General features: G+C 39.7%; 1 protein-coding gene across 10 annotated transcripts in view; it reads left to right on the top strand.

Annotated features, from left to right (window-relative positions):
• Window positions 1-24,686, top strand: part of stard13b (StAR related lipid transfer domain containing 13b) — a 458,491-nt gene that overhangs the window by 293,814 nt on the left and 139,991 nt on the right. The window contains exon 1 of one of the 10 annotated variants that reach the window (XM_063054303.1): window positions 5,156-5,577. The exons of 8 other annotated variants lie outside the window; for them this stretch is intronic. In XM_063054303.1, coding sequence (XP_062910373.1) covers window positions 5,409-5,577 — 169 coding nt within the window. In that variant the 5' untranslated portion in view covers window positions 5,156-5,408. Of the gene's footprint in view, window positions 1-5,155; window positions 5,578-24,686 lie in introns of those variants that run through there. One more of the 10 variants, XM_063054305.1, reaches the window with a different exon arrangement.

Genomic DNA, 24,686 nt, shown 5'->3' with positions numbered 1-24,686 from the left:
GTGTAAGAGCAAGATGATTAGGCAGATGAATATGTGGCTGAGGAACTAGTGCAGGGGGCTGGGGTTCACATTTCTGAATCATTGGGATCTCTTCTGGGGAAGGTATAACCTGTACAAAAGGGATGGGTTACACCTGAACCTGAGGGGGAGGAATATCCTTGCAGGTAGGTTTGCTAGAGCTGTTTGGAGGGGTTTAAACTAATTTGGCAGAGGGATGGGAACTGGAGTAATAGGGCTGAGGATGGTGTAGTTGGTTTACAAGCAGAGGCAGTGTACAGTAAGAGTAGAGATCGGACTGCTGGAAAATGATGCTGGAAGGGTAGTAATGGGGGAAAGGAAATGGCGGGTGATCTGAAGTATTTTGAATCAGTCTTCACTGTGGAAGACACTAGCAGTATGCCGTAAGTTCAAGAGTGTCACGGGGCAGAAGTAAGTGAAGCTGCCATTACGAAGGAGAAGCTGCTTAGGAAACTGAAAGGTCTGAAGGTAGACAAAACACCTGGACTGGATGGTCTACATGCCAGGTTTCTGAATGAGGTGCCTGAAGAGATTGTGAAGGCATTAGTAATGATCTTTCAAGAGTCAATAGATTCCAGCATGGTACCAGAGGAATGGGAAATTGCAAATGTCACACCACTCATCAAGAGGGGAGAGAGGCAGATGAAGTGAAATTATGGTCAGTTATTCTGACCTCAGTGGTTGGGAAGATGTTGGAGTCGATTGTTAAGGATATGGTTCCGGGGTACTTGGAGGCACATGATGAAATAGGCTGAAGTCAGCATGGTTTCCTTAAGGGAGAATCTTCGCCTAACAAATCAATGGCAATTCTTTAAAAAAATAACCAGCAGGATGGACAAAGGAGAATTGGTGGATATTGTGTACATGAATTTTCAGAAAGTATTTGACAAGGTGTCATACATGAGGCTGCTTAACAAGTTAAGAGCTCTTGGCATGACAGGAAAGATGCTAGCATGGATAGATCATTGGCTGATTGGCAAGAGGCAAAGACTGGAAATAAAGGGAGCCTTTCCTGGTTGGCTACCGGTAACTAGTGATTCCAAAGGGGTCTGTATCGGGACCACTTCTTTTTAAGTTATATGTCAATGATTTGGATGATGGAATTGATTGCTTTGTGGCCAAGTTTGCAAACAATACAAAGGTAGTTGGAGGGGCAGGTAGTTGAAGCAGAGAGGATACAGAACAACGTAGACAGATTAGGAGAAATGGCAATGATGTGCTGAAGGAATACAGTGTCAGGAAGTGGATGGTTATGCACTTTGGTAGAAGAACTAAAAGTGTAGACTATTTTCTAAATGGAGAGAAAATACAAAAATGTGAGGTGCAAAGAAACTTGGGAATCCTTGTACAGGAGTCCCTTAAGGTTAATTTACAGATTGAGTTGGTGGTGAGGAAAGAATTCCCATAGATTTGTAAAGCAAGATTTTCCCTTAAGGAAACGATTCATTTTGAGAGGACTAGAATATAAAGGCAAAGATGTAATGCTGACGCTCTATAAGGCAATGATGAAGTCACACTTGGAGTATTGTGAGCAGTTTTGGGCCCCTTATCAAAGAAAGGATGTGCTGACACTGGAGAGGGTTGAAAGGAGGTTCACAAAAATAATTCTGGGATTGAAATATTTATCATATGAGGAGCATTTGATGGCTCTGGGTCTGTACTCACTGGAATTCAGAAGAATGAGTGGGTTCTCATTGAAACGTATTGAATGTTGAAAAGCCTTGATAGAGTGGATGTGGAGAGGATGTTTCCGAAGGAGGAGGAGTCCTAACACCAGGGAACACAGCCTCAGAATTGAGGGATGTCCATTTAGAACAGAGATGTGGAAGAATTTGTGGTGAATCTGTGGAATTCGTTACCACAGGCAGCTGTGGAGACCAAGTCATTGCTATATTTAAGGCAGAGGTTGACAGATTCAGGACATAAAGGGATACGAGAATGTGGTAAACCCTGTATATGTTGTAACTGGGTTAACTGTCTGGACATGCCCCTCTGCTGACTGCCCCTGTGGCTCCTCCCACAGATTCCTGTATAAAGGTGTTTTGCCTTGCCCCTCCCCCTCAGTCCGGGGGCAGACACTCACCATGGAGGTCGTATTGTACAGCGAATAAAAGCCTTTCAGTATTTTACCCAACTTCAGCCTTTTGGAGTTATTGAAGGTGCTTCAGAGAAGAAGGCAGGAGATTAGGACTGAGAGGGAAATGAATCAATCATGATGAAATGAAAGAGCAGGCTTGATGGGCCAAATGGCCTAATTCTGCCCCTATATCTTGTGGTCATGGGGCAATTTTGGACTAAACCATTCAAAGTGAAACACAAACCTTTACCCTGGCTACTGGCCGTACTGACTCCAGTGGAAAGTAAAATTTACAGAGTGTAATCCAGTCCTCTAGCCTGATCCTGTCCTGTTCTCTGAAAGGAGATTAGATTGCAGTTATCTGTTGTGTTTATCACTTGTGTTGCAGCATACTGTAATGGTAGCTGACTGCCTGATGAGGTTTTGTTTACAAATACTGTGATAAATCAATTGGGAGCCACTTCAGCCACATACACTTTCCCTCACATTCAAATGATGCTGAAATGAGAAACCACTTTACCTTGTGCTCCTGCTCACCTTTTACCTTGCATAGTTATTGGGAGAATTATCATGAATGGCAAAGACAGGAAGGAAAACTACAACAAACTTTCTCAGCTACATTTGTATTCAGGCTATCCTGACACAGGCATGCATCTAACCTTATAAGAGCATAAGATATAGGACAGAATTAGGCCATTTGGCCCATTCAATCGTATTTTCCATCTCAACCCCATTCTACAGTCTTTGATGCCCTTACTAATCAAGAAACTATCAACCTCCACTTTAAATACTCTCAATAACATGGCCTCCTCAGCCGTCTGTGGAAATGAACATAGAGCATTGAATGGTACAGTAAAGTATAGGCCCTTCAGCCCATGATGTTGATTGCCCAGATGAACAACACATATTGGTCCAATTGACAGATTAGTAATACAGAACTCAAGAGTGTTGGTTATGTGACAGTGTAAACATGGCTTATTTTATCTACTACCAATCCTACACTTAACATTTGAGCTGCTGCCTTCGACGTGGCCCTTCTTTCTGTTGTATCAGTAAATGCAAACATACAAACTTACGAGCAACAAGTCCAGAGGATTTTATTTTTGCAGTCAGGCTGATGTTGAATATCATATGCTGTAAAACCAGGCACCATTAGTTAGAATAAAGCATCTGAATGATTAGTATAAATTATGCTGTTCCATGCATATCAAGGTTATTATAAGAAGAAAAATACTAATATTAAAACATCTCCATTAATTCTTTTTATTCCCTGTTTAATGTTCTACAGAAATGCATACAGGAAGACATTCAAAGACGACACAGAATCCTTCAGAAATGTTTTATTTTAAAGTTAGAAGCAAGTCATAAGATACGGGGATGTTTGTGTGTGGAGATTCAATATCCATTTTGTAGATAAAAGAAAGGCAAACATTTACCCTGTGCCTTTCACAATCACAGAATATTTCAAAATACCTTACTGTGTAAATACAATTGTTAATTTCCATACAGCATGCTTTCAATGGGCAAAGTAACGAGTGCTGAATGTGAGTATGAGCATTGACAACAAGTTGTTTCAGGCATCTCTGCATTCATCAATGTGTGGGAGGCAGTACAACTGGGGCCGAGCTTCTTTGGTGTCATACTGGATACCAAGCTTAACATTCACTCCCAACGTATTGTAACGATGCCAGTTGAGTAGTAGACATAAAAATGGCACTGAGGACATTTCTGAAGCTATTCTTCAGGTAGTTCCATGAGGTTTTCTTCATCGTCTGAGTGAGAGACGTGGCCCCAGTTTAACATTTTATCTGAAAGACAGAATCCCTGACATTACAGTATTTTTTTTAATGTAGCAACAGAATATAATTTTAGGTATTCTTTCAGTTCGGGCCTTTGGAAGAATGGGCATTGCTCTATAAGTTGGAGCAACACACAAAATGCTGGTAGAACTCAGCAGGTTAAGCAGTACCTATGGAGAGAAATGGACAGTCAACATTTAGGCTTGAAACTCTTCCTCAGGACCTCCCAGTGTTCAAGTGTTTCAACCGTAAATATCAACTGTCCATTCCCCTTTATAGATGCTGCCTGATCTGTTGAATTCCTCCATCATTTTATGTGTTGCTCCAGATTTCCAGCATTTGCAGTCTCTGTTGTGTCTCCATTTTGCTCTCAAAGTTCTGTGCCTCAAAGATAGTTCATGCACTAATATCTCATCTGTCCCACTAATCTAATTAAAGAGGGAAGAAAGTTGAAAACCAAGTTATGAAATTTGCTTAAATTATTTCTCCTACAGTTGGAGCTCTATCATGTTTTCTCCATGTAAAATATCAATTGTTTTTTCCCTGCAGCCAGTCACTCTTAGACCTTGTTTTTATCAAAATAGTTGATTGTGGAATTATCAAAGAGGGAAAATAAAATGTGCCTGCCTAAATTCTTTTGCAGGCATGTTGCTGCCTATCAGAGCACTACCCTCCAGCACCAGGCCAATTGTGATTAATTAAGTACACTCACACAGCCTCTGGCAGGTGAGGGGTGAGGCTCCATGGTTAGGCAGAAAGTTTGCTAAAACAATGTCATTATGAAATGAATTCCAACATGCAATATTCATCAGTTGGCATGCTCACCAAATTATTCCAGTTTTAATTATATGTAAATAACACCAATTATGATACTCTGTTTGTTTATACCCTTCACTGTGATCATGTTGTGACAGTATCAAATAAAGCTTTATTTGAAAATAATACTCCTTCAAAAAACACAGGGCTGTAGAAGTATGCAGATATTTTAAAGAATCAACAAAATGGATTGATCCCAGTGGACATTGAGAAACCTAACAAATGATAAATGTATAATAGATGAATGTGGTGATGTTTCTCCTTCAGATTGAAGCAAATTCCTCCATTTAGTATCACTGTGTCATGCTTGCTGAAACATTATTTTCAGTATAAAAGTTTTTCCCAGAGTGGTCTAACTCTGTTCAAGTCTTTTCGAATTCCTTCACACTGTTTCAAAGTACTTATTCAGCTTATGTGATTGGTTGTTTTATTTATTTCCACAATTGTATAAGATCACAAACACATGGACAGTGATTTTAATTTGTCAAATGGTGCTTTCTCATTCACTGAGTTCACTGGTTCTTCCTGGTCATGTGACATGTGAGCTGGAGTTCTGACAGCAGCTACTCCCCTTTCCTGAAGTCTGCTTAACTTTTCACAGTTCAGCAGTGTTAACTGCCTCGCCTCACCAGCAGCTTGGTCTGTTAGCCTGTCCCTCACGAGGTGAAGACAGCTTGTGCTCAAATTTTGTTGACGTTATGCTCATGGAGGTACCTTTGTCACCAAACTCAGGCTGTGCCTATCTGAGTTCTCTGTCACCTCAGGGCCAGGATATGTACCTGAGACTGGATCGATCACAACGACGATCCCCGTACAGGATGAGCAGGATTATTGCAAGGCAGCAACTGCTGACTATAATTCAGCAAGGTATGTCTTTCAGTACTTGGAAAATATTTATGCTGATGAATCCTATTTACTGTGAGAGAAAACTAAAGTTAGTGAACATTGTTCAAGAGAATTTTGTTTAAACACAGTAGCATTTAGTGTTGCTTTATTTTACTAATTTGGAAAAAGTTTTATCTTACTAATCTTAATTAGTTTGAAGCCTAGGGCAGAAATATTGTCTTCCACCTTTGCTGCTTCCCTTTTCCTGACATGCATCTATACTGCTTATATAATTCAGTGAGGAGATTGTCTTTTGCTGTAACAAATGTGAATTATAAGCAATGAAATATATCCATGGCATGGTGAAGATCCAGTCATAAATGATTTCAATAGTGAAAGCATTAATGTATTAACAATATGATGGGTATAAATAAACGGAAGTTTACTTGTCAAAAGATGGCCTTATTTTTCTTGTCTGTGTTCCCCTAATATAGTTAAATGTTCATGAAAATAAATTTAGTATTTTGATCTGTTTTCACATGGGAAATTTAGTAATTTCCATTTCATGGCATTGACAAATCAACAATCGGAATCTTCTGACAAAAAAACGGTATCTATGCCTTGAACATAACATCATTGTTACAGAAATAATGCACAGCTGTGGTTTTTTTTCATGTTCAACCAAAAATAGTTTGCTGAAACAGTTCATTAGGGGGCTGCTCCTTTTAATTAAAATGCTTAAATTACCCGAATCTCTCAATAATGGAAGTTGTTCTTTTAAAATAGAACATTAACTAGTTGTGAATCATCAGCTGTGTACCTTTTAGCTTGCATTGCTTAGCAACAGAGTTTAATCTTTTACTGCCGGTCTCATACCAATAGCTTTAATCATCCTTATTTAGATTACAAGATTTCACTGCTTAGTAATCATTTCAACTAGCCTCATCTGTGTAATTGTACACTGGATTTTGTCCATTATACTTTACATGCTCTATACTTTTAAGACAAAACTTTGTTTGCCACAGGCTGTGAATATTTTGCCAACTTGTGTCAATTAAGGAACAATCTATTCAAAAGACCTTATCACTTTCTTGGAACATTTTATGCAGTTGAAGAATATTTTCATTTGGTACCTATCCTGGGAGAGATTCAGATGCATTATCTACTGCTGTGTGATCTATGCAGAGCATTACTTTTTTATCAAAAGTAATCATTTAATAAAATACTATTTAAATGAAAGGCAGTATCATTTCTTAGCTGGGTGTGTTAGAGCAAATTGTTTTGAATCTTGTAATGAATACAAAATATTCATTAAAATCATTTTCCTACTAGTTTCTTCGAAAAGCTTAGTGCTATTTAAAATAACTAATATTTTGATGGAATTGCACTCTCCAGAGAAGAGGAAAGTTATTGATTAGCAAGGTTATTTACAAAGAGTATATCAGTTTGAAAGTTTGATCATTATTCGAGCTTATATCTAGGATTAAGGCTGCCAAAGAGCTTGTTGATATGTTCACCTTCATCTAAAATACTGTATCACAACATCATTCTCTCTCAATTTATTAGAGCTGTATTTGATCTTGACAGGAACAGGAACAGCACTTGTTTTGGAGCAGAAGTACAAGCTCCAGACCATTCCAAACGCTTTCATCTTCTCCCCGATCCTCAATTCCTTTTTTGCCATCAGAATCTTAGCTGCACTTTCCCTACTCAAGCTCAGGGCCAGTTAAAACAAAAGTTGCCTTGTCTGTCTGATCTCATTAAGTACATTTACGTGGTAACAGCTATCTGAGAACTGCCTGTTTTATTTTAATTGGCCTCTTTTTATTACCCAAGGACGGCGGTCTTGATTAACTGTTATAAAACAGTTCTGTCTTTAAACCATGTTTGCCTTTCAATTCCAATATTACTTTTTAAATTTGCTGGTAAGCATGTAGGGTTTCTTGTTCTTTTTGTAATTAGTGAAATTTACTGATTGTATATGCAGAATTAGTCAGTACAGATTTAGTAATAGGGAGACGTCATATGCACATCCAAGGTTTTTCTGCTGCTGTTGCCATTGGGATCTTGAGACGGTCCCTAAGAATCAAGGGTGTCTTGCTTCTCAGTGGAGACAGACATTCTTAGAGATTTACCCTCAGGGCCTATTCACTTTGAATAGAAATTAACTTGAGGTGTGGATTTCTATAAACAGTCAAGGTAATGAGTGGGTTAATAACAATTCCAGGTGCTGTATGCCTATGAAACTTGTTCCACCAAATGAAGAACAAATGGTTTGCATTTGCCTTGTGCTGGTATATCTAAGAATGTTTTGAAATACTTCCTCAATCTCAGATCTGAAACATGTCCTTACTATGAACCTGGAAAACGTGTCCTATTTATCTGATTTAGTTCTTTCAAGAGATTAGTCAGTCTCTAAACAATACAAAGAGCTTATTTTGTTCTGAAAGTTGCATGTCTTTCTTTCTTCACTGTAATGATGGGGGTGTTTATTTTTATTTGGCATTTTTCAACAAATTTGTAGGAGCATTGTGTATGGCCTTCAACTATTTTAATTAATTAAAGGAAAATTAATCTGCCCCATGTATCCATTCTTCCTAACTGTTGAGACAGATTTATGACTGGGAAGGAACATCGTGTTCAAGAATACAGAATCTTCTATGCAGTATATTTCTTACGCATAGAATATTTCTCCTTCAAGATTTTACCCAATTTCTTTTCGAAATGAACTATTGAAGTGCCTTGTTCAATTTTTTCCAAGCAGTGTATTACTTTTCATTACAACTCAAAGCATAATTATTTTAATGTTGACTCTGGTTCTTTTGCAACTATTTTACTGGGAGCAGCTGCTGTTCATCTGGGACAGAACAAAGAAGGACCAACAGAGATTTGATAGATTGTCTAGTTTCGATGACTAGTTCTCTGTATTCTCCTATTAGTGGATGGTTCAAGGACCAGGGCACATATTTAAAGTGTTAGGCAGAAGAGAAAAAGAGTACGAAAATTATATCTTGTATACACTTGAAGAAAAATAGTTATGGAAAAAGGATAATGTGGGATGAGTTTGCTAAAGATGGGCACAGATGGAAACAGCTGCTCTGTTCTGAGCTCTGTCATGGAGAGTAATTTTTAGGTATGTCATTGATGAGGAGAAATCCAGCCTCTGACTCTTCAATTTGGAGAAAGAGCATGAAGATGCAATAGGGAAGATCAAAATCACTTATGGGAATATATAGAGGCCACCACAAAAACTATCCACCTACTTTCCCCGTCAGCCATCACCTGCTGTATTTGTGTAAGAGTCTGTGGTTCTTATAGTGGCCTCATTGACCACCTTAGAACCTACAAGGCTATGGTGAAGTAATTCCTCTTCATTTTTGCAGATCTTCCTAAGATGAAGAGGAAGACAGATTCAATGGGCCAGCTGTTTTTCTGTATGCTAACAATTCGAAGACTGTCATTACTCACGAAACGCCTTGTGGCTTTTCATTTTACAAAGATTTTAGTTATGATTCTCAGTGCCTAAAATCAAGTGCAGAATCGTCTGTATTTGCCTTTTCCCATTATACTTGAAACATAAGATCTCTATAGTAGATTATTAAAAATTAAAGTATTAAATCAATTTAAGCAAAGTACAATGAATCATATGTGCACTTTCAGTAAAAAAAACATAGATTAATCTTCAGTAGTCAAGTGAACCAATGCAAAATTGCCAATATATTGTTTTACTACTCATTTCCAATGAAATATGCTAGAATGCCAGTTCATTAGAGGAAAAAAATCGGTACTGGCTACTGTGAAAGAAAAGCAGATATGCTTCGGCTTTATTGCTGTAGCAAAAGGCATAAAATCAGGCCTTTCCAGTTATTAAGTACATTTCCAGATGGTGCACTGTGATCCAAGCCAGTCATGTGAGCACTGCTTCTCAATTTTCAGTATGCAGGAAAAGAAGGCCCAGTACCACTCCTAAATGAAAAAGGATTCAAAAGGACCAGGATTCATGAGCAGTTATAAGGGTTACAGCAACACCAATGAGGCCAGTGTCCTAGCTTTTGTTTTCCAAGTTAACTTTAAAACTCACAGATGAGAATGTAATCTGATTACTCTGTAAAGGTGTGCAAAATTTAGTGCTCTGTGAAGCGATGTCATAGTGCAGCAATATTTCTTTTGGAATCCATTTGAAACTATTTTGCTTTAACTTGAAATAAGTTAGCAAATCTTCCACTTTCATTTACTGGCAATGTAACATGTATTCTCGCACATGACCTGTTGGCCATTGTGATTTTGATACGGGAATGGCATTTAGTGCTCATGATATTCCTGATTTGGTAAGGGTGGTGTCTGTTGTTTACAGTTGGGTTAATATCTGCCAAATGCCATTTACAGTGTGCTATGATATCTAGTTCTGAAGGCTAATGCTTGTGACTTAAATTATTTCTGTGCATTGCACAGAATGTCATTTACAGCTCGAGTTATTTGTAGTTGTTTCAGGCCATTTACAGATTATGATGCACCATCATGGCAAGTATTGTTGTGGTAGAGTTTATTCCCAAATTCTTCAAGGAATAATTCTTAAAATATCCTGGACATTGTTTCCAATTGCTTATGGAAACAAACACCTGTTCATTCAATAACTTGAATCTGGAAAAACAATGTTTTTTTTTGCAATATTACAAGTTATCACATGAATTTAGGTAAATCTGTAACGGTTAAAAACAAGATGTCATGAGTTTTCTTATTCTTCACTCATTGATACAAGCTGTAAAAATATAAATTGAAATTATTCTGACAGTTTGGAAAATTGGTTATTGGGAATAAGCTTGATTGGGGTTGTTGATTAGAATACTGGTAGGTGTGCTATAGAATGCTAGGGGAAGTGTTTGTATTTTCAGTGTGTGTCCTTGAGTGTGTCAGTAACAGGACAGACAAATAGTACCACTCCCCAAGGCCAGCCAAATCAATCAATGAATGTTCATCTGAATATAACAAATAAAGCAGGATGATAGTAAGAAAGAATATAGAAAAATTATGAACTAAAAGACTTTGAATTTATTTTCATTCCCTTTTAATTTCTTGAACTTGTGTAAAAATTGAGACAATATTTTGTTGTTCACCGTTAAGAGCTACCTCCTGTACCTAATAAAGTGGCCACTGAGTGTACGTTCATGGTTTACTGCTGTTGAAGCCCATCCACTTGAAAGCTCAACATGTTGTGCATTCAGAGATGGGTTTTTTTTTGCACATTGTTGTAACACGTGGTTATTTGAGTTGCTGTCACCTTCCTGTCAGCTGGAATTGGAATAGTCATTCTCCTCTGATTTTTCTCATTTAAAAAGGAGTTTTCGGCCACAGAACTGCCACTCACTGGATTTTTTTTTGTTTTTTGCACCTTTCTGTAAATTCACAAGGCTGTTTGCTTAGTCTCCTGTCCTTCTCACTTTATGCTTACAACTGTGTGGCTAAGCATAGCACCAATACCATATTCGAGTTGGCTGATGACACCACTGTCATAGGCTGAATCAAAGATGACGATGAATCAGCATATAGGAGGGAGATTGAAAAGCTGGCTGAGAGGTGTCATAATCACAACCTCTCACTGAATGTCAGCGTGACCGAGGATCTGATTATAGACTTCAGAAGAAGGAAACCAGAGATCCTTGAGCCAGTCCTCGGATCACGGGTAGAGAGGGTTAGCAGCTTTAAGTTCCTAGGTGTTATTATTTTGGATGACTCTCCTCGACCCAGCACGTGAGGAGGAGGCAGAGCGAGGTTGAGAGAGCGCTAAATGGCGACTCCCTTGCTTGCATCTTCAGAAACAGCTCTATTTCCATCTTTATATCTTTATCTTTCCCTTTCAGGGTTCTTTTGAAGACCCTGACCTGGAGTTACACATTAGTTTCGGTTCTTTGCGGGAATGGGACCCCTTCTCAGGGTTTCAGGACTGGCTGTTGTTTGGCCTAAGAGTCCGGCTTGAATTCAGAAGCCCAAGATCTCTAGGCTCTGGAGGTAGGCGGATGGAGGGTCGGTGTCACAACAGGAGACCCGTGTGTCATCAGAGGAGTCAGGATATCTGCTGTGGGCCTGAAGACCCGGGATCTTTGCGATCTTCGGGCACAGAGCTCGAAAAAAAAGTGACGTAACGGACTTTTTAACATCTTAAACCAGCGAGTTGTTTGTTATGTCTCCCTGCTTGCTGGGAAAATGGAGACACCTTTTTCTCCCTTATTAGAGAGAAAGAGAATCTGCGGTATGTCGAATGCTGGGTGTAACGCGAAGTCTGAATCTTTGCTATTGCTTTGCTCACGCTTGAGTGTGTGGTGATGGTGCCAATGCGTGCTTTTTGTTGCTGTTGGGGGGAGGGGATTGTTGCTCACTGCCGCTTCCACGCGGGAGGGATGGGAGCTGGGGTGGACTTCCTTACGTTTATCTAGCGTTCATTCTTTGGGGCACTTCTCTGTTTTCGTGGATGTTTGCCAAGAAAGAGCATTTCAGGATGTATATTGTGTACATTTCTCTGACATTAAGTTGGACCTTTGAACCTTTGAAGAAAGATTTGGCATGATATTTAAAGCTTTGACAAACTTCTATCAATGTGTAGTGGGGAGTATACAGTATTGATGAGCTGCATCATAGCCTGGTATGGAAATACCAATGCCCTTGAATGAAAAGTCCTATAAAAAGGAGTGGATACAGCCTCATCCATCACGCGTAAAACCCTCCCAACCATTGAGCACATCTTTTTGGAGCATTATCGCAGGAAAGCAGCATCCATCATCAGGGACCCCCACCACCCAGGACATGTTCTCTTCTCACTGCTGCCATCAGGAAGAAGGTATAAGAGCCTCAGGACTTGCACCACCAGATTCAGGAACAGTTAGTACCCCTCAACCATCAGGCTCTTGAACCAAAGAGGATAACGGCTCTCAACCTGACTCATTATTGAAACATTCCTACAACCAATGGACACACCTTCAAGGACTCTTCATGTTCTTGTTTTTTCAAAATTTTGTTTACACAATTTGCAGTCTGGTTGCACACCCTAGTCAAGCAGTCTTCCATTGATTCTGTTATAGCTATTTTATATTTTTGTTGAGTACGCACACGAGAAGATGAATCTCAGGATTGTATATGGTGATACATATGTACTTTGATCATAAACTTACTTTGAACTTTGAAATTCTAGAGACTGGTGTGCATGAATATCCTAGGAGATCAGCAGTTTCTAGATATTGAAACCACCCTGTCTGGCACCAACAATCATTCCACAGTGAATGTTAGTTGGATCATATTTCTTCCCCATTCTGACATTTGATTTGAACAACAGCTGAACCTCTTGTCCATGTCTGCATGCTTTAATGTATTGAGTTGTGGTTGATTAGATATTTGCATCAACAAGCTGGTGTACCTAATAAAGTGGTCACTGAGATGTCAGTAAGACTTTGTTGTAATAGGAAATCTTATATAAGACTACAATTGGGAATCTGAATCGAGGGATTATTGGATCAGAAAGAGCCTCTGGACTCCAAAAATGTTTATTTTATTGTGATTACATTGGAACAACATGGTCATAGCCATTCTATTACAATGTTACAGAATCTTGGGAACTTTGCATGCCCTCGTTCTTTTCTCCCCTGATGCAAATGTAATCAGCTGCCTTAGGGTCACTTTGTAGTTTAAGCTTCTAATCATTAGTATCAATTTTATCTCAGCTGTACAATCCGCAAGGTCAGATTCTTCTCACTGTAATATAGTAGCAAGAATTGTGTACGTATATTCCATGTAGGATTGAACTCGTTAAAATTCCCCCAAAGCCTTCGTGTCCAGGAAGTAGGTGGTTAGTCCGGAAAAATTCCAAGCCCATTGGAAAGACAACTCCAACCTGCAGTTCTAGCTTTACAGAGGCAATACTAGTGGTCAAATTGTCCCAAGAAGCTGAATGGCATTTTAATTATGTTCATGAATTGCTGTTAAATTTAAGAAAGCAGCTGTCTCAACTAACACACTGCCACCTACACCAGTAAATGTGCAAGTTTTTTGTCACCAATGCTAAAATGGAATGGAAGAACAAGATAGGAGCAAAGTAGAGAGAGCAAGAAACAGGCAGATGAAATAGAAAGAAGTGTAAAGCAGGAAGAGGTAGAAGAGAAAATGAGTGTATTTATTAGTCAGGTTAAGTTTTTTAAATTCAGTTTATGTCACTAAGGACTGAAGCCTAAAATTTCCTATAAATAGCAGCAGGATTGGGAATCTGAACCGGGTTTATTATCTCTAACGTTGTCATGAAACTGGTTGTTTTACGGCAGCAATACATTGCAATATGTAAGATATAGTATAAGTTTCAATGATAACTGTATATTAAAATTAGTGCAGATGGTGAGGTAACGTTCGTGGGTTAATGGCCTGTTCAGAAATCTGATGGCAGAGGAGAAGAAGCAGTTTCTGATACATTGAGTGTCTGTCTTCAGGCTCCTGTACAGCCTCCCTGCTGGTAGTAATGAGAAGTGGCCATATCCTAGGTCCTTAATGATGGATGATGCCTTCTTGAAGGCATTGCCGATAAAAGTGTCCTGGATGGTGGGGAGGCTGGTGTCCATGATGGAGCCAGCTGAGTTTACAAGTTTCTGCAGCTTTTTTCTGATCCTGTATGTTGGCCCCTTCATACCAGATGGTGATGCAACCAGTTAAAATGCTCTCCACAGTCCATCTGTAGAAATTTGCTAGATTCTGGGGTGACATACCAAATCTCCTGAAACTCCTAATGAACTGTAGCCACTGGTGTAATTGCATCAATATGTTGGGCCCAGGATAGATCTTCAGGAACTTGAATCTGTTCACCCTTTCCACTGCTGACCTCTTAATAAGCACTGGTTGCTCCTTGACTTCCCCTTCCTGAAATCCACAATCAGTTCCTTGGCCTTACTGATGTTGAATGCAAGGTTTTTCTATGATACCACTCAACTAGCCAATCTATCTCATTTCATCACCATCTGAGATTCTACCAACAACAGATGTGCCATCATTGAATTTATAGATGACATTTGAGCTGTGTGTGTGTAGAGAGAGTAGAGCAGTGGGTTAAGCATGCATTCTTGAGGTGCACTATTGTTGATTGTCATTCAGAAGGAAATGTTACTTCCAATCTGCACTGACTGTGGCCTCCTGGTGAAGTTGAGGATTCAGCAGCAGAGGGAGATGCAGAAGCTTCAAAACCTGGGCCTGTTAGTACTGAGAGGATGATGGTGATAAACACTGAACTGTAATTAACAAACAGTCAGACATGGGTATTGCTGTCATCCGGGTAGCTCAAGGCTAAGTGGAGAGCCAGTGAGATTGCATCTGCTATAGACCTACTGAGGTGATAGGCAAATTGCAGCAAGTCCAGGTCTTTTCTGAGGCAGGAATTAATTCCAGGCATGACCAACCTCTCAAAGCATAGTGGCTGTGAGTGCCACTGGGTGATCATCATTGAGGCACCTCATCTGCTCTTCTAGGTCACTGCAAGTTGCTTTTTTTTAAAGCTGGTGGGAACCTCCAGCTGCAGCAGCGAGAGATTGAACATGACCTTGAACACTCCAGCCATTTGGTTGGCACAGGTTTTCAGTGCCCTACCAGGTACACCATTGAGGTCTGACATCTTGTGAGGGGGTTCACCCTCTTGAAAGATGTGCTGGCGTCAGCCTCTGGGACAGGTATCACAGTATCACCTGATGCTGCATGAATTCTCACAAGTTTAAGTCTTATTCTCATTTTCAAAGTGTACATATGTTTCTTCACTGACAGGGAAGGATATCTTTGAACCAACATTTCCCTCGGTAGAAAATTCCAGTCATTGAGTATTCTCAGCGGAAGTTGGTGGGATTTTAGACATTACAGGAGTCACGATATAAAAGGTCAATGGATTGTCATGATCTTTTTGAATGGCATAGCAGACACAACAGACAGAATGGCCTGCTTCTGATTTCGGGTAGATAAATTTTTGGAAGATTCCAGGATTAAGGGCTATGGCAACCTGACACAGGAAGAGTTGAGGCCTGGGGTAGAAAGGCAATGATCATAATGAATGGAGAGGCAGGTTTTAAGAAACCAGTGAGCTTATTCTGGCTCCTGTTTCCTTGTGTGAACTCAGGAAGATAGTTCACTGTCACTTTTTCAAGAGCAGTTTAGAATGGACAATAAAATTTGGTTGTGTGACCCTGAAAAATCAATTGCGAAAATGTCTGTACATACAGTGCAAGGTAGCAGGGTTAGCAATGGAATAAGTAAACATACAAAAGAGATCACCAATGAAATCAATCCAAATATTTGTTTTCAGTTCATTACAGAGTTAACAGCCAATCAAACATGTAGTTCACTTTAAGTAACATCTACCCACTGGCAGAGTTTATAATAGAGTTCTGTGGGGGAACTTGGAATTCCCTTTCCCAGGACAAACTGCTTGCGACATCTACTTCTTGCCAGCCAGCATATTTACCCCATTCCCACAAAACCCTTGCTGGCTGCTTTACAGAAGCAGCAAAAAATACAGTCCAAGGAGGGGAACCATGTCCACAACTCTCTGCAATTTCTTGTGGTCATGGGCAAAGCAGCTACCATAGCAAGCCATGATACATCTGGATAGGTGCATTGATAAGAATTGGCTCGGGTTGATGGGGGTCATTCTAAATTTCTTTAGCCTTCTGAGGAAGAAGGAACATCGGTGATTTTTCTTGGCCATGGCATCTTTGTGCTTGGACCAGGACAGGCTGTTGGTGATGGTCACTTTTAGGAACTTGTAGCTCTCAGCTCTCTCCATCTCAGCATTGTTGATGAAGACCGGAGCATGTGCACTGCTCCCCTTCCTAGTCAATGACAGCTCTTTTGTTTTGCTGACATTCAGGGAAAAGTTGTTGCCATGACACCATGTTACTAAGCTCCAGCTTCTTGCAATACTGTGACTCATTGTTATTTAGGTTACTATGATGGAATCATCTGCAAACATGGATGAAGCTAGAACAGAATCTGGCCTCTCAGTGTACAGGGAGTAGCGTAGGGGTGCTGAGAATGTAACCTATGGAGCACCATTGTTAAGCATTATCATTGCACTGGTGTTTATGGCTTTCCTTACTGATTGCAGTTTATTGGTCAGGAAGTCAAGGATCCATATGCAGAGTGAGATTTTTGAGTCCTAGGTCTCATAGTTTGGTGATGTTTGTTTGGAATTGTAGTATTGAAGTCGGAGCTGTAGTCGATTAAAACAATAGCCTCGCACAATTATCTTGACTGTCCAGATACTCCAGAGGTGTGTGTCGTGCTAGGAGGATGTAGGCAATTTGCAATGGGTTGAGGTGGTCTGAGAGAAGCAAAGTGAATATTTTCAAGACAAGTGGCTTCTTGATAAACCAGGCAGTGAAAGATTACCCCAGGAAGATAGGAACATAGAACAGTATAGCATAGGAATACACCCTCTGGCTTACTTTATGCTGAACTAATTAAGTAACGTCATTTAATCCCTTCAACCCGCTCATGGTCCCTATACCTCCATTTTCTGCATATTCATTTGCCTTTCTAAGAGCCTCCACCGCCATCCCTGGCATGGCATTCTGTGAAAGCAGAGTTTAGCATAATCAAGACCTCACCCATCCCAGACATTGTCTCTTCTCTTTTCTCTCATCAGGCAGAAGATAGAAAAGCATGCACCACCAGGCTCAAGGACAGCTTCTATCCCACTGTTATCAGACTATTAAATGATTCCATAGTACCATAAGATAAACTCTTGACCTCAAAATCTATATCAGTGTTGACTTCCTCTGCACTTTCTCTGCAGCTGTTGCTCTTCATTCTGCATTCTGTTATTGTTTTGCCTTGTACTACCTCAATACACTTTGTAATTAACAGTATACAAGCCAAGTTTTTCACTGCATCTTGGTGTGTGTGGCAATAATCCGATTCTATTGCACTTTGATTAGCATTCTAGAGATGCATAACCATCTGAGTGAAAAAATTTCACCTCGTGTCTTCCTTCAAGAGATTGTCAATGTGTTGCATTAATCCGAAAGTGGTTACTGTCATACAGTATTTGTATTGTGAAAACCTATATTTGGTATTGTCTTATTATTTACATGCATTATTTGATGCCTTTGTCACACATTAATAAATCTTCATTAATCAAGAGATTCTGAATATATCAAGATAATCCTACGTGCTGTTTTTGTAATCACCTCTCTGGTCCTCTGGCACTGTTGTTGGACCAGTACTACCACCAAACTTCATCAGGACAGTGGTGAGGGAAAAGAATAGACACATAGATTGTAAATTGCATTATCCTCTCCCTGCCTTTTTTCTTCACAACTTTAGTAGGCTTTCATGCAGTTGGCCTGTGGTTGTCATAGAGAAATGGTCTTTAAGGCTTTCAACCTTCCATGCACACAACATGTCATGACAATCATGTCTTTGCTGATTCTCTGCGGTTCCTGGCAGTAAGTTTGTAACTCAGTACTTAAAACAATGACAGTACAATTTCTATGGGCTTTGGAACTAATTTGCAATTTTTTAGAGCACGTAAATGAATCCTAGGCAAATGCATTCAATCTTCATTCAAACTTCCAAGGTCATTGGACCTGTTAATGCAAACTAACTGAAGCATAAAGTGAAGTGTTCCAATGAAAGATCTTTGACCTGAAACATTAAGTCCTTTTGCTCTTTTTCCCAGAACCTGCCTGACTTGTGTGTTTCCAGCATTTTCTATTTTTTTAATTAATATCAGAACTTCATTATTTTCAGTTTGTTTGATTTTTCAATTTTGAAGAATAATTTATTGAGTATTTAGCAGCATTTCATTTTAAGTTTCCTTAGATTCATTAGCTTCAAGTAGTATATTTAACAATATTTCAAACCATTCATTCATTTGTGCCTGATAATTGGGACATTAGTGGCATTCTAAAAATCCAATGACCCTCCAGCATTAGAACTTTTTAAATGGTATAAATGGAAAACCTGCCTTGGATAACAGGAATGCTCTTGGCCTAGATCCACTCTCTCCACAACCATGGTCTGTTATGAGACTGTGGAACCAATTTAGGTTTAGATTCCTGACTCTAGTGCTGAGTGAATTGCCTTCAGCATATTTGTTGCTTCCCATGTCAATGAGTCATAGGAGGAATCATGCTCTGTTCCAACATTTTTGTGTGATTTCACAACTGTAATAGTAGCAGTTACATTTTTGTAATTTAACTCTTTGGTTAGGCCAAAATAAAGATGTAATTTTATTTAGATTGACATTTTTAGAAATGACCTATTAGTATTTGTGTTCAGAAATGTAACTCTCAAATTAGATAGAAATATCCAAGTTAGTCTTAACTACTACTCAAATTTTTTAAAAAGAACGTGTGTCTCTAGATGGGTGAGAATTGCTGAAATTGCTATTGCCTTAGTTTTGAAACAACTGGTAAGTAAAGTTGAGCTTGTTGAATTGTGCTGTATTTTTCACATGACACACAGCAAAATAATTTGCTTTTTCACCTTGTCTCAACTAGTTGAGACAAGACCTGTGTGTGGGTGCAGTACAGCATTCCATTGGGCCATCACCAGAGATCAAAAACAGAAGAAAATGCTAGTTTGATTTACTACTGCAATAGTGCTTTATGCTGTGTTGTTTAATAAAAGAACAAGCTATGATGAAATATTGTGTTGAACTTGGTACATTTTGTGTACTTTTAATATAGGAAGGAATGACTTTAGTGTCAGTTTTTAACAATTTTTCATTTTGATTGTATGAGATGAATCAGATATTGGATTTGGTAAGATTTCAGTTTTTCTGTTAGCCTGCTAATTTGTGTGAGTATAGCACATCATAAATACTATTATTTGGTCAGTTTGAAAGAAAGCCTACCATTCCAAAGCAACAAGTAATCTTGTATATCTTTTTGTCCCTTTCTAAGTGAATGATGAGGAGTACAACAATTATTTTACTAACAGTTGAGTATTAGTATAAAACACTGGTAAGGCCATCACAAGGGTACTGAGTGCAGTTCTGGTTAGCACAGAAGGTATTCGATGGTGATTAGCTTCACTGTCAAACCAGCTGTTCCACAAATGCTGACCAGTAATACCTGTTAAGTAATCTGGGGATTAAGGTGTGGGTACGGAAAATCAATGGACATTGGCCCACTTGGGGTTTGGGATCAAGTCAATAGACTGCAGGTGGTGGAGGCAGGGTTGTGGGGGAGCTACATATACAATCGGAGTCTGTTGGTTCCATACCCCCAGAATGCAGAAATTATTTGCAACTCCCCTCTTGTCCTGCCAATGAACTTAAATCTGTGCTCTTTAGCCACTTATTTAAAAAAAATGGGTCCTTGGGGTAAATACTATCATAAGTTATATACCTCAGTAAAATTTCCCCTTGATTTCTTTCATTCCAAATAAAACAAGCCTAGTCTAGATGGTCTTCCTACTACACTACAAGTTCATGTTTAAATATCACTCAGTCATACATGAAAACCCATAAGTACAGCCAAAGAAAACAACATTCCTCCGGGGCCAAGGTACAAAGTACAGTATCAACAGTCATACACAGCACAAGGCAAATATAGCACATATAAAATAGCAATAAAAGATAGTCACCCTAAAAATATATTATAGTCCTAGTTCCTGAGTGTCATGTCCTGTAAATCTATGGTACATGGATGTTAATGGCAAAAACAAACTGTTCTCAGCAGTCCACAGGCGATTGTGCACATGCACGCATGCTATTCAGCTTATCGTTCCACCAATCGAACACTGGAGGGCAGCACCAACAGGCGGATCCAGCCCCTATTCCAGCATGGAACCATCTTACATGGCATCCAGCCTCTCAACTCCTGTACTCGCTACGACAAAGGCCACGCAGCCTCCCCACCATCTGTCTTTCTGATAAACAAGGGAAATGGACTTGCATCATTCTACATTATCAATGTCCAACAGGGTATTGCGATCACAAGAGAACCATCCAAGACAATCACTCAGTTAGACTGCACACCACCTTTGCACACTGACTCTGATACCTTCCTGTAACAGGCAGTAACATGGTCTGCACCAAGTCCAGCTCCTCCATCGATGAGCAACTCGCTGATGGGGCAGACATGCAGTATTTGAAGTCTTAATGTCCAGCATTGTCCTGCAATCATAAAAACAATGTTTAAAACAGACAAAAACAGCTTTGGCTCCGGAGAGTCTGCTGAGTTTGCATGTGTCGCCATCTTACTGGAAATATCCAGTCCTGGCAATATACTCCTGTGCAGTATAATACCATCTATGCTAACCAGAACTCCACTCATACCCTAGTGATGGCCTTACCAGTGTTTTATGCAGCACCAACATGACCTCCTGACATCTGATTTTTGTGTCCAATCCTTTTAGTACATTCACCACTGTCTTCAGACTGTTAACAGTCTAACATCCTGATTTGCTTTTTGTTAAATTAAAAAAAAATGTGGAGTGCATTCTGCAATGACTATAGTAAAGCATCAAATAATACAATGTAATGGTTCCTGCCTTTAGCATCAGTAACAAGCTCTCCCAGATAATGAGACAGAAACACACATTAATGCTGTACCTCTAACACAGTACAGAAGAGTACTCTGTATAGCTTTAATTATTCATATTGCCCTCAGGAAAGATTCTAGTGGCTCTTCAGAGTACAGTTGCTGCTGTGGTGAAAATTGGAGCTGAATGTGTTCAGTTTCACATTGGAAGCTGGACCCAGCAAAAACTACTTTAGAGGAATCCAAAAACTCTGGCATGATTAATTTTGTGTGCACACAAGAATATTAAAGGAATTGACTGTTCTTCAATCTTGATACAACAATTTGTATGTGTATTGTAACTTTAGTATGGAAATGTATCTTAACATGCTTCATAAATATAAAATCAGACATAAGTATTCTCAAATAAGGTTATACCATTATTCTAATCATCTGTGGATTAGATTATTCACTTCTCAATTTTCCTTGCTGCAGTATTATTTCCCTTCAAGAAGCTCGTGATGAGAGAAGCTAACCTATAGGACAAATGAGACTGTTTCATCTTTGTCTTCACTTCAGAACCAAGGTCATTCTGACATCAATTATTGTGCTGTCAAATGCAGGCAATGCTTGTGTATATGCACATTCGGATACAGTACCAAGTTCCAAGTCATCATGCAAGAGAATGGGCCTGGCGCTAGGTATTCGTATTACAGATTCTCTGCTAATCTGGTGCCTTCTCCACAGCACTGCCCCGCCAATAATAACAAGACCTTTCAAAGTATGATGATTCTCTGTATCCTCGGAGCTATGTCGCAGTGAAAACAGATGACGATGAAATTTATCACTGCCCCCATTCTGCCAGTACAGTCTTTCACTGATTTAGGAAAAGAGTACCTGAACTTCTGAGATCTCAAACCTGGCAGACAACCCATGCTCTACTGGTTGGCAGTAATCCCAATCCTCCTATGTGTCTCATGAATATGAACAGCCTACAGCAGATTTCTCCAAAGCACTTGTTAGGTATAATCCTCACAGTTTCCACAAAATTCTCCAAGTCCATTGGCAATGAAATGCTAACCAATGAAAGAGTTCTCCCAGTGCCATATCTCCAGCATCAGGCCTTTTTAAAGTTGGATGCTTATAATAAGCAGCCCACATTGTTCCATTAATAAACAGCAGACTCTCAAAGCTACTCAGCAAACCTACTAATCGAAGCTTTATCACAGCAAAGACTTTCAGGAGGATGGTAAAAGACTTCTGGAACATTCTCTAAAGTCTGTGATAAGTGTAGTATTCTCTGGTTTACCTTCAGCCTGTGTCGGAGCAAAATGGAGAACAAGTATGCAAGAGGACGGCGAACACCTCATTTTAGAATGCCTACAGGATGACTTTTTGGAGCAGCTTGTCCAGAAGCCCACCAGGGGACCGGCTGTTTTGGATTGGGTGCTGTGTAACGAACCTGAGGCGATTAGGGAGCTGGAGGTAAAGGAACCCCTTGGAAGTAGTGATCATAATACGATTGAGTTCAGTTTCAATTTTGAAAAGGAGAAACTGGTATCAGGTGTATCGATATTTCAGTGCAACAGGGGAAATTACAGTGGTACGAGAGAAGAACTGGCCCAAGTCGATGGAAAAGTAAGCTGAATGGAGGGACGGCAGAGCAGAATTGGATGAAATTCCTACAAGAAATAAGGAAAATGCAGGAAAAATATATTCCAAGAAAAAAGAAAATCATGAATGGAAAAATGGCACAAATGTGGCTAACGAGAGAGGTTAAGGCAAAAATAAAAGCAAAAGAAGTGGCGTACAAGGAAGCAAAAATTAGTGGGAAAAATGAGGACTGGAAGACTTTTAAAAACTTACAGAAGGAAACTAAGAAAGTCATTAGGAAAGAAAAGATGAATTATGAAAGGAAGTTGGCAAATAACATAAAGGATACTAAGTTTTTTTTAAATATATGAAGAGTAAAAGAGTGACAAGGATAGATACGGGACCAATTGAAAATGATGCTGGAGAAATTATAATGGATAACAGAGATGGCGGAGGAACTGAATGAGTATTTTGCATCAGTCTTCACAGTGGAAGACATGAGCAATATACCTGATATCCAGAGGTATCAGGGAATAGAATTAGGTACAGTCAAGATTACTAGAGAGAAAGTGCTTGGGAAGCTAAGTGGACTAAGAATAGATAAGTCTCCTGGTCCGGATGAGGTGCACCCAAGGGTTCTGAAGGAGGTGGCTTTGGAGATTGTGGAAGCATTGGAAGTGATCTTCCAGGAATCAATGATCTTCCGGAGGACTGGAAGGTCGCAAATGTAATTCCGCTATTTAAGAAAGGAAGGAGGCAGCAAAAAGAAAATTACAGACCTATTAGTCTGACATTGGTAGTTGGGAAGATATTGGAGTCAATCCTCAAGGACAAGGTTATGAAATACCTCGAGGTGCATGACAAGATGGGCTGAAGCCAGCATGGTTTCATGAGGGAAAGATCCTGCCTCACCAACCTATTGGAATTTTTTGAGGTAATCTCGAATAAGATTGACAAGGGAGAGGCTGTGGATGTTGTGTATTTGGATTTTCAAAAGGCCTTCGATAAGGTGCCACATATGAGGCTGCTTAATAAGATGAGAGCCCATGGAATTATAGGAAAGATATAGAAATGGGTGAAGCATTGGCCGCTAGGCAGAAAGCAAAGGGTGGGAATAAAGGGATCCTATTCTGATTGGTTGCTGGTTACTAGTGGTGTTCCGCAGGGGTCGGTGTTGGGGCCGCTTCTTTTTACGATGTCTATCAATGATTTGGATTATGGATTAAATGGTTTTGTGGCTAAGTTTGCAAATGACACCAAGATAGGTGGAGGAGCAGGAAATGTTGAAGAAACGGAAAGGTTGCAGAGAGACTTAGTCAGTTTAGAAGAGTGGGCAAAGAAATGGCAGATGAGATACAACGTTGACAAATGTACGGTTGTACATTTCGGAAGAAGAAATAATCGGGCAGATTATTATTTATATGGGGAGAAAATTCAAAAATCGGAAGTGCAAAGGGACTTGGGGGTCCTCGTGCAGGATACCCTAAAGGTTAACCACCAAGTTGGATCGGCGGTAAGGAAAGCGAATGCTATGTTGGCATTCATTTCAAGAGGAATAGTGTATAAGAGTAAAGAGGTGTTGATGAGGCTCTATGAGGCATTAGTGAGACCTCATTTGGAATACTGTGTGCAATTTTGGGCCCCCTATCTTAGAAAGGATGTACTGATGTTGGAGAGAGTTCAGAGAAGATTTACGAGGAAGATTCCTGGAATGCAGGGGCTAACATATGAGGAGTGTTTGTCAGCTCGTGGACTGTATTCATTAGAGTATAGAAGAATGAGAGGGGATCTCATTGAAACATTTCGAATGTTGAAAGGGTTGGACAGAGTAGATGTGGAAAGGTTGTTTCCCTTGGTGGGTGAGTCCAGGACAAGAGGCCATAGTCTTAGAATTAAAGGGTACCCAGTTAAAACAGAGCTGAGGAGAAATTTTTTTAGCCAGAGGGTCGTGGATTTGTGGAATTCATTGCCACATATGGCTGTGGAGGCCCGATCATTGAGGGTATTTAAGGAGGAGATTAACAGGTATCTAATTGGTCAAGGTATCAAGGGATATGGGGAAAAAGCCGGAATTGGAAC

Source organism: Mobula hypostoma, chromosome 7 (genome assembly GCF_963921235.1).
Source record: "Mobula hypostoma chromosome 7, sMobHyp1.1, whole genome shotgun sequence".
Lineage (NCBI taxonomy): Eukaryota > Metazoa > Chordata > Chondrichthyes > Myliobatiformes > Myliobatidae > Mobula > Mobula hypostoma.
This window is presented reverse-complemented; position numbering and strand designations above follow the sequence as displayed.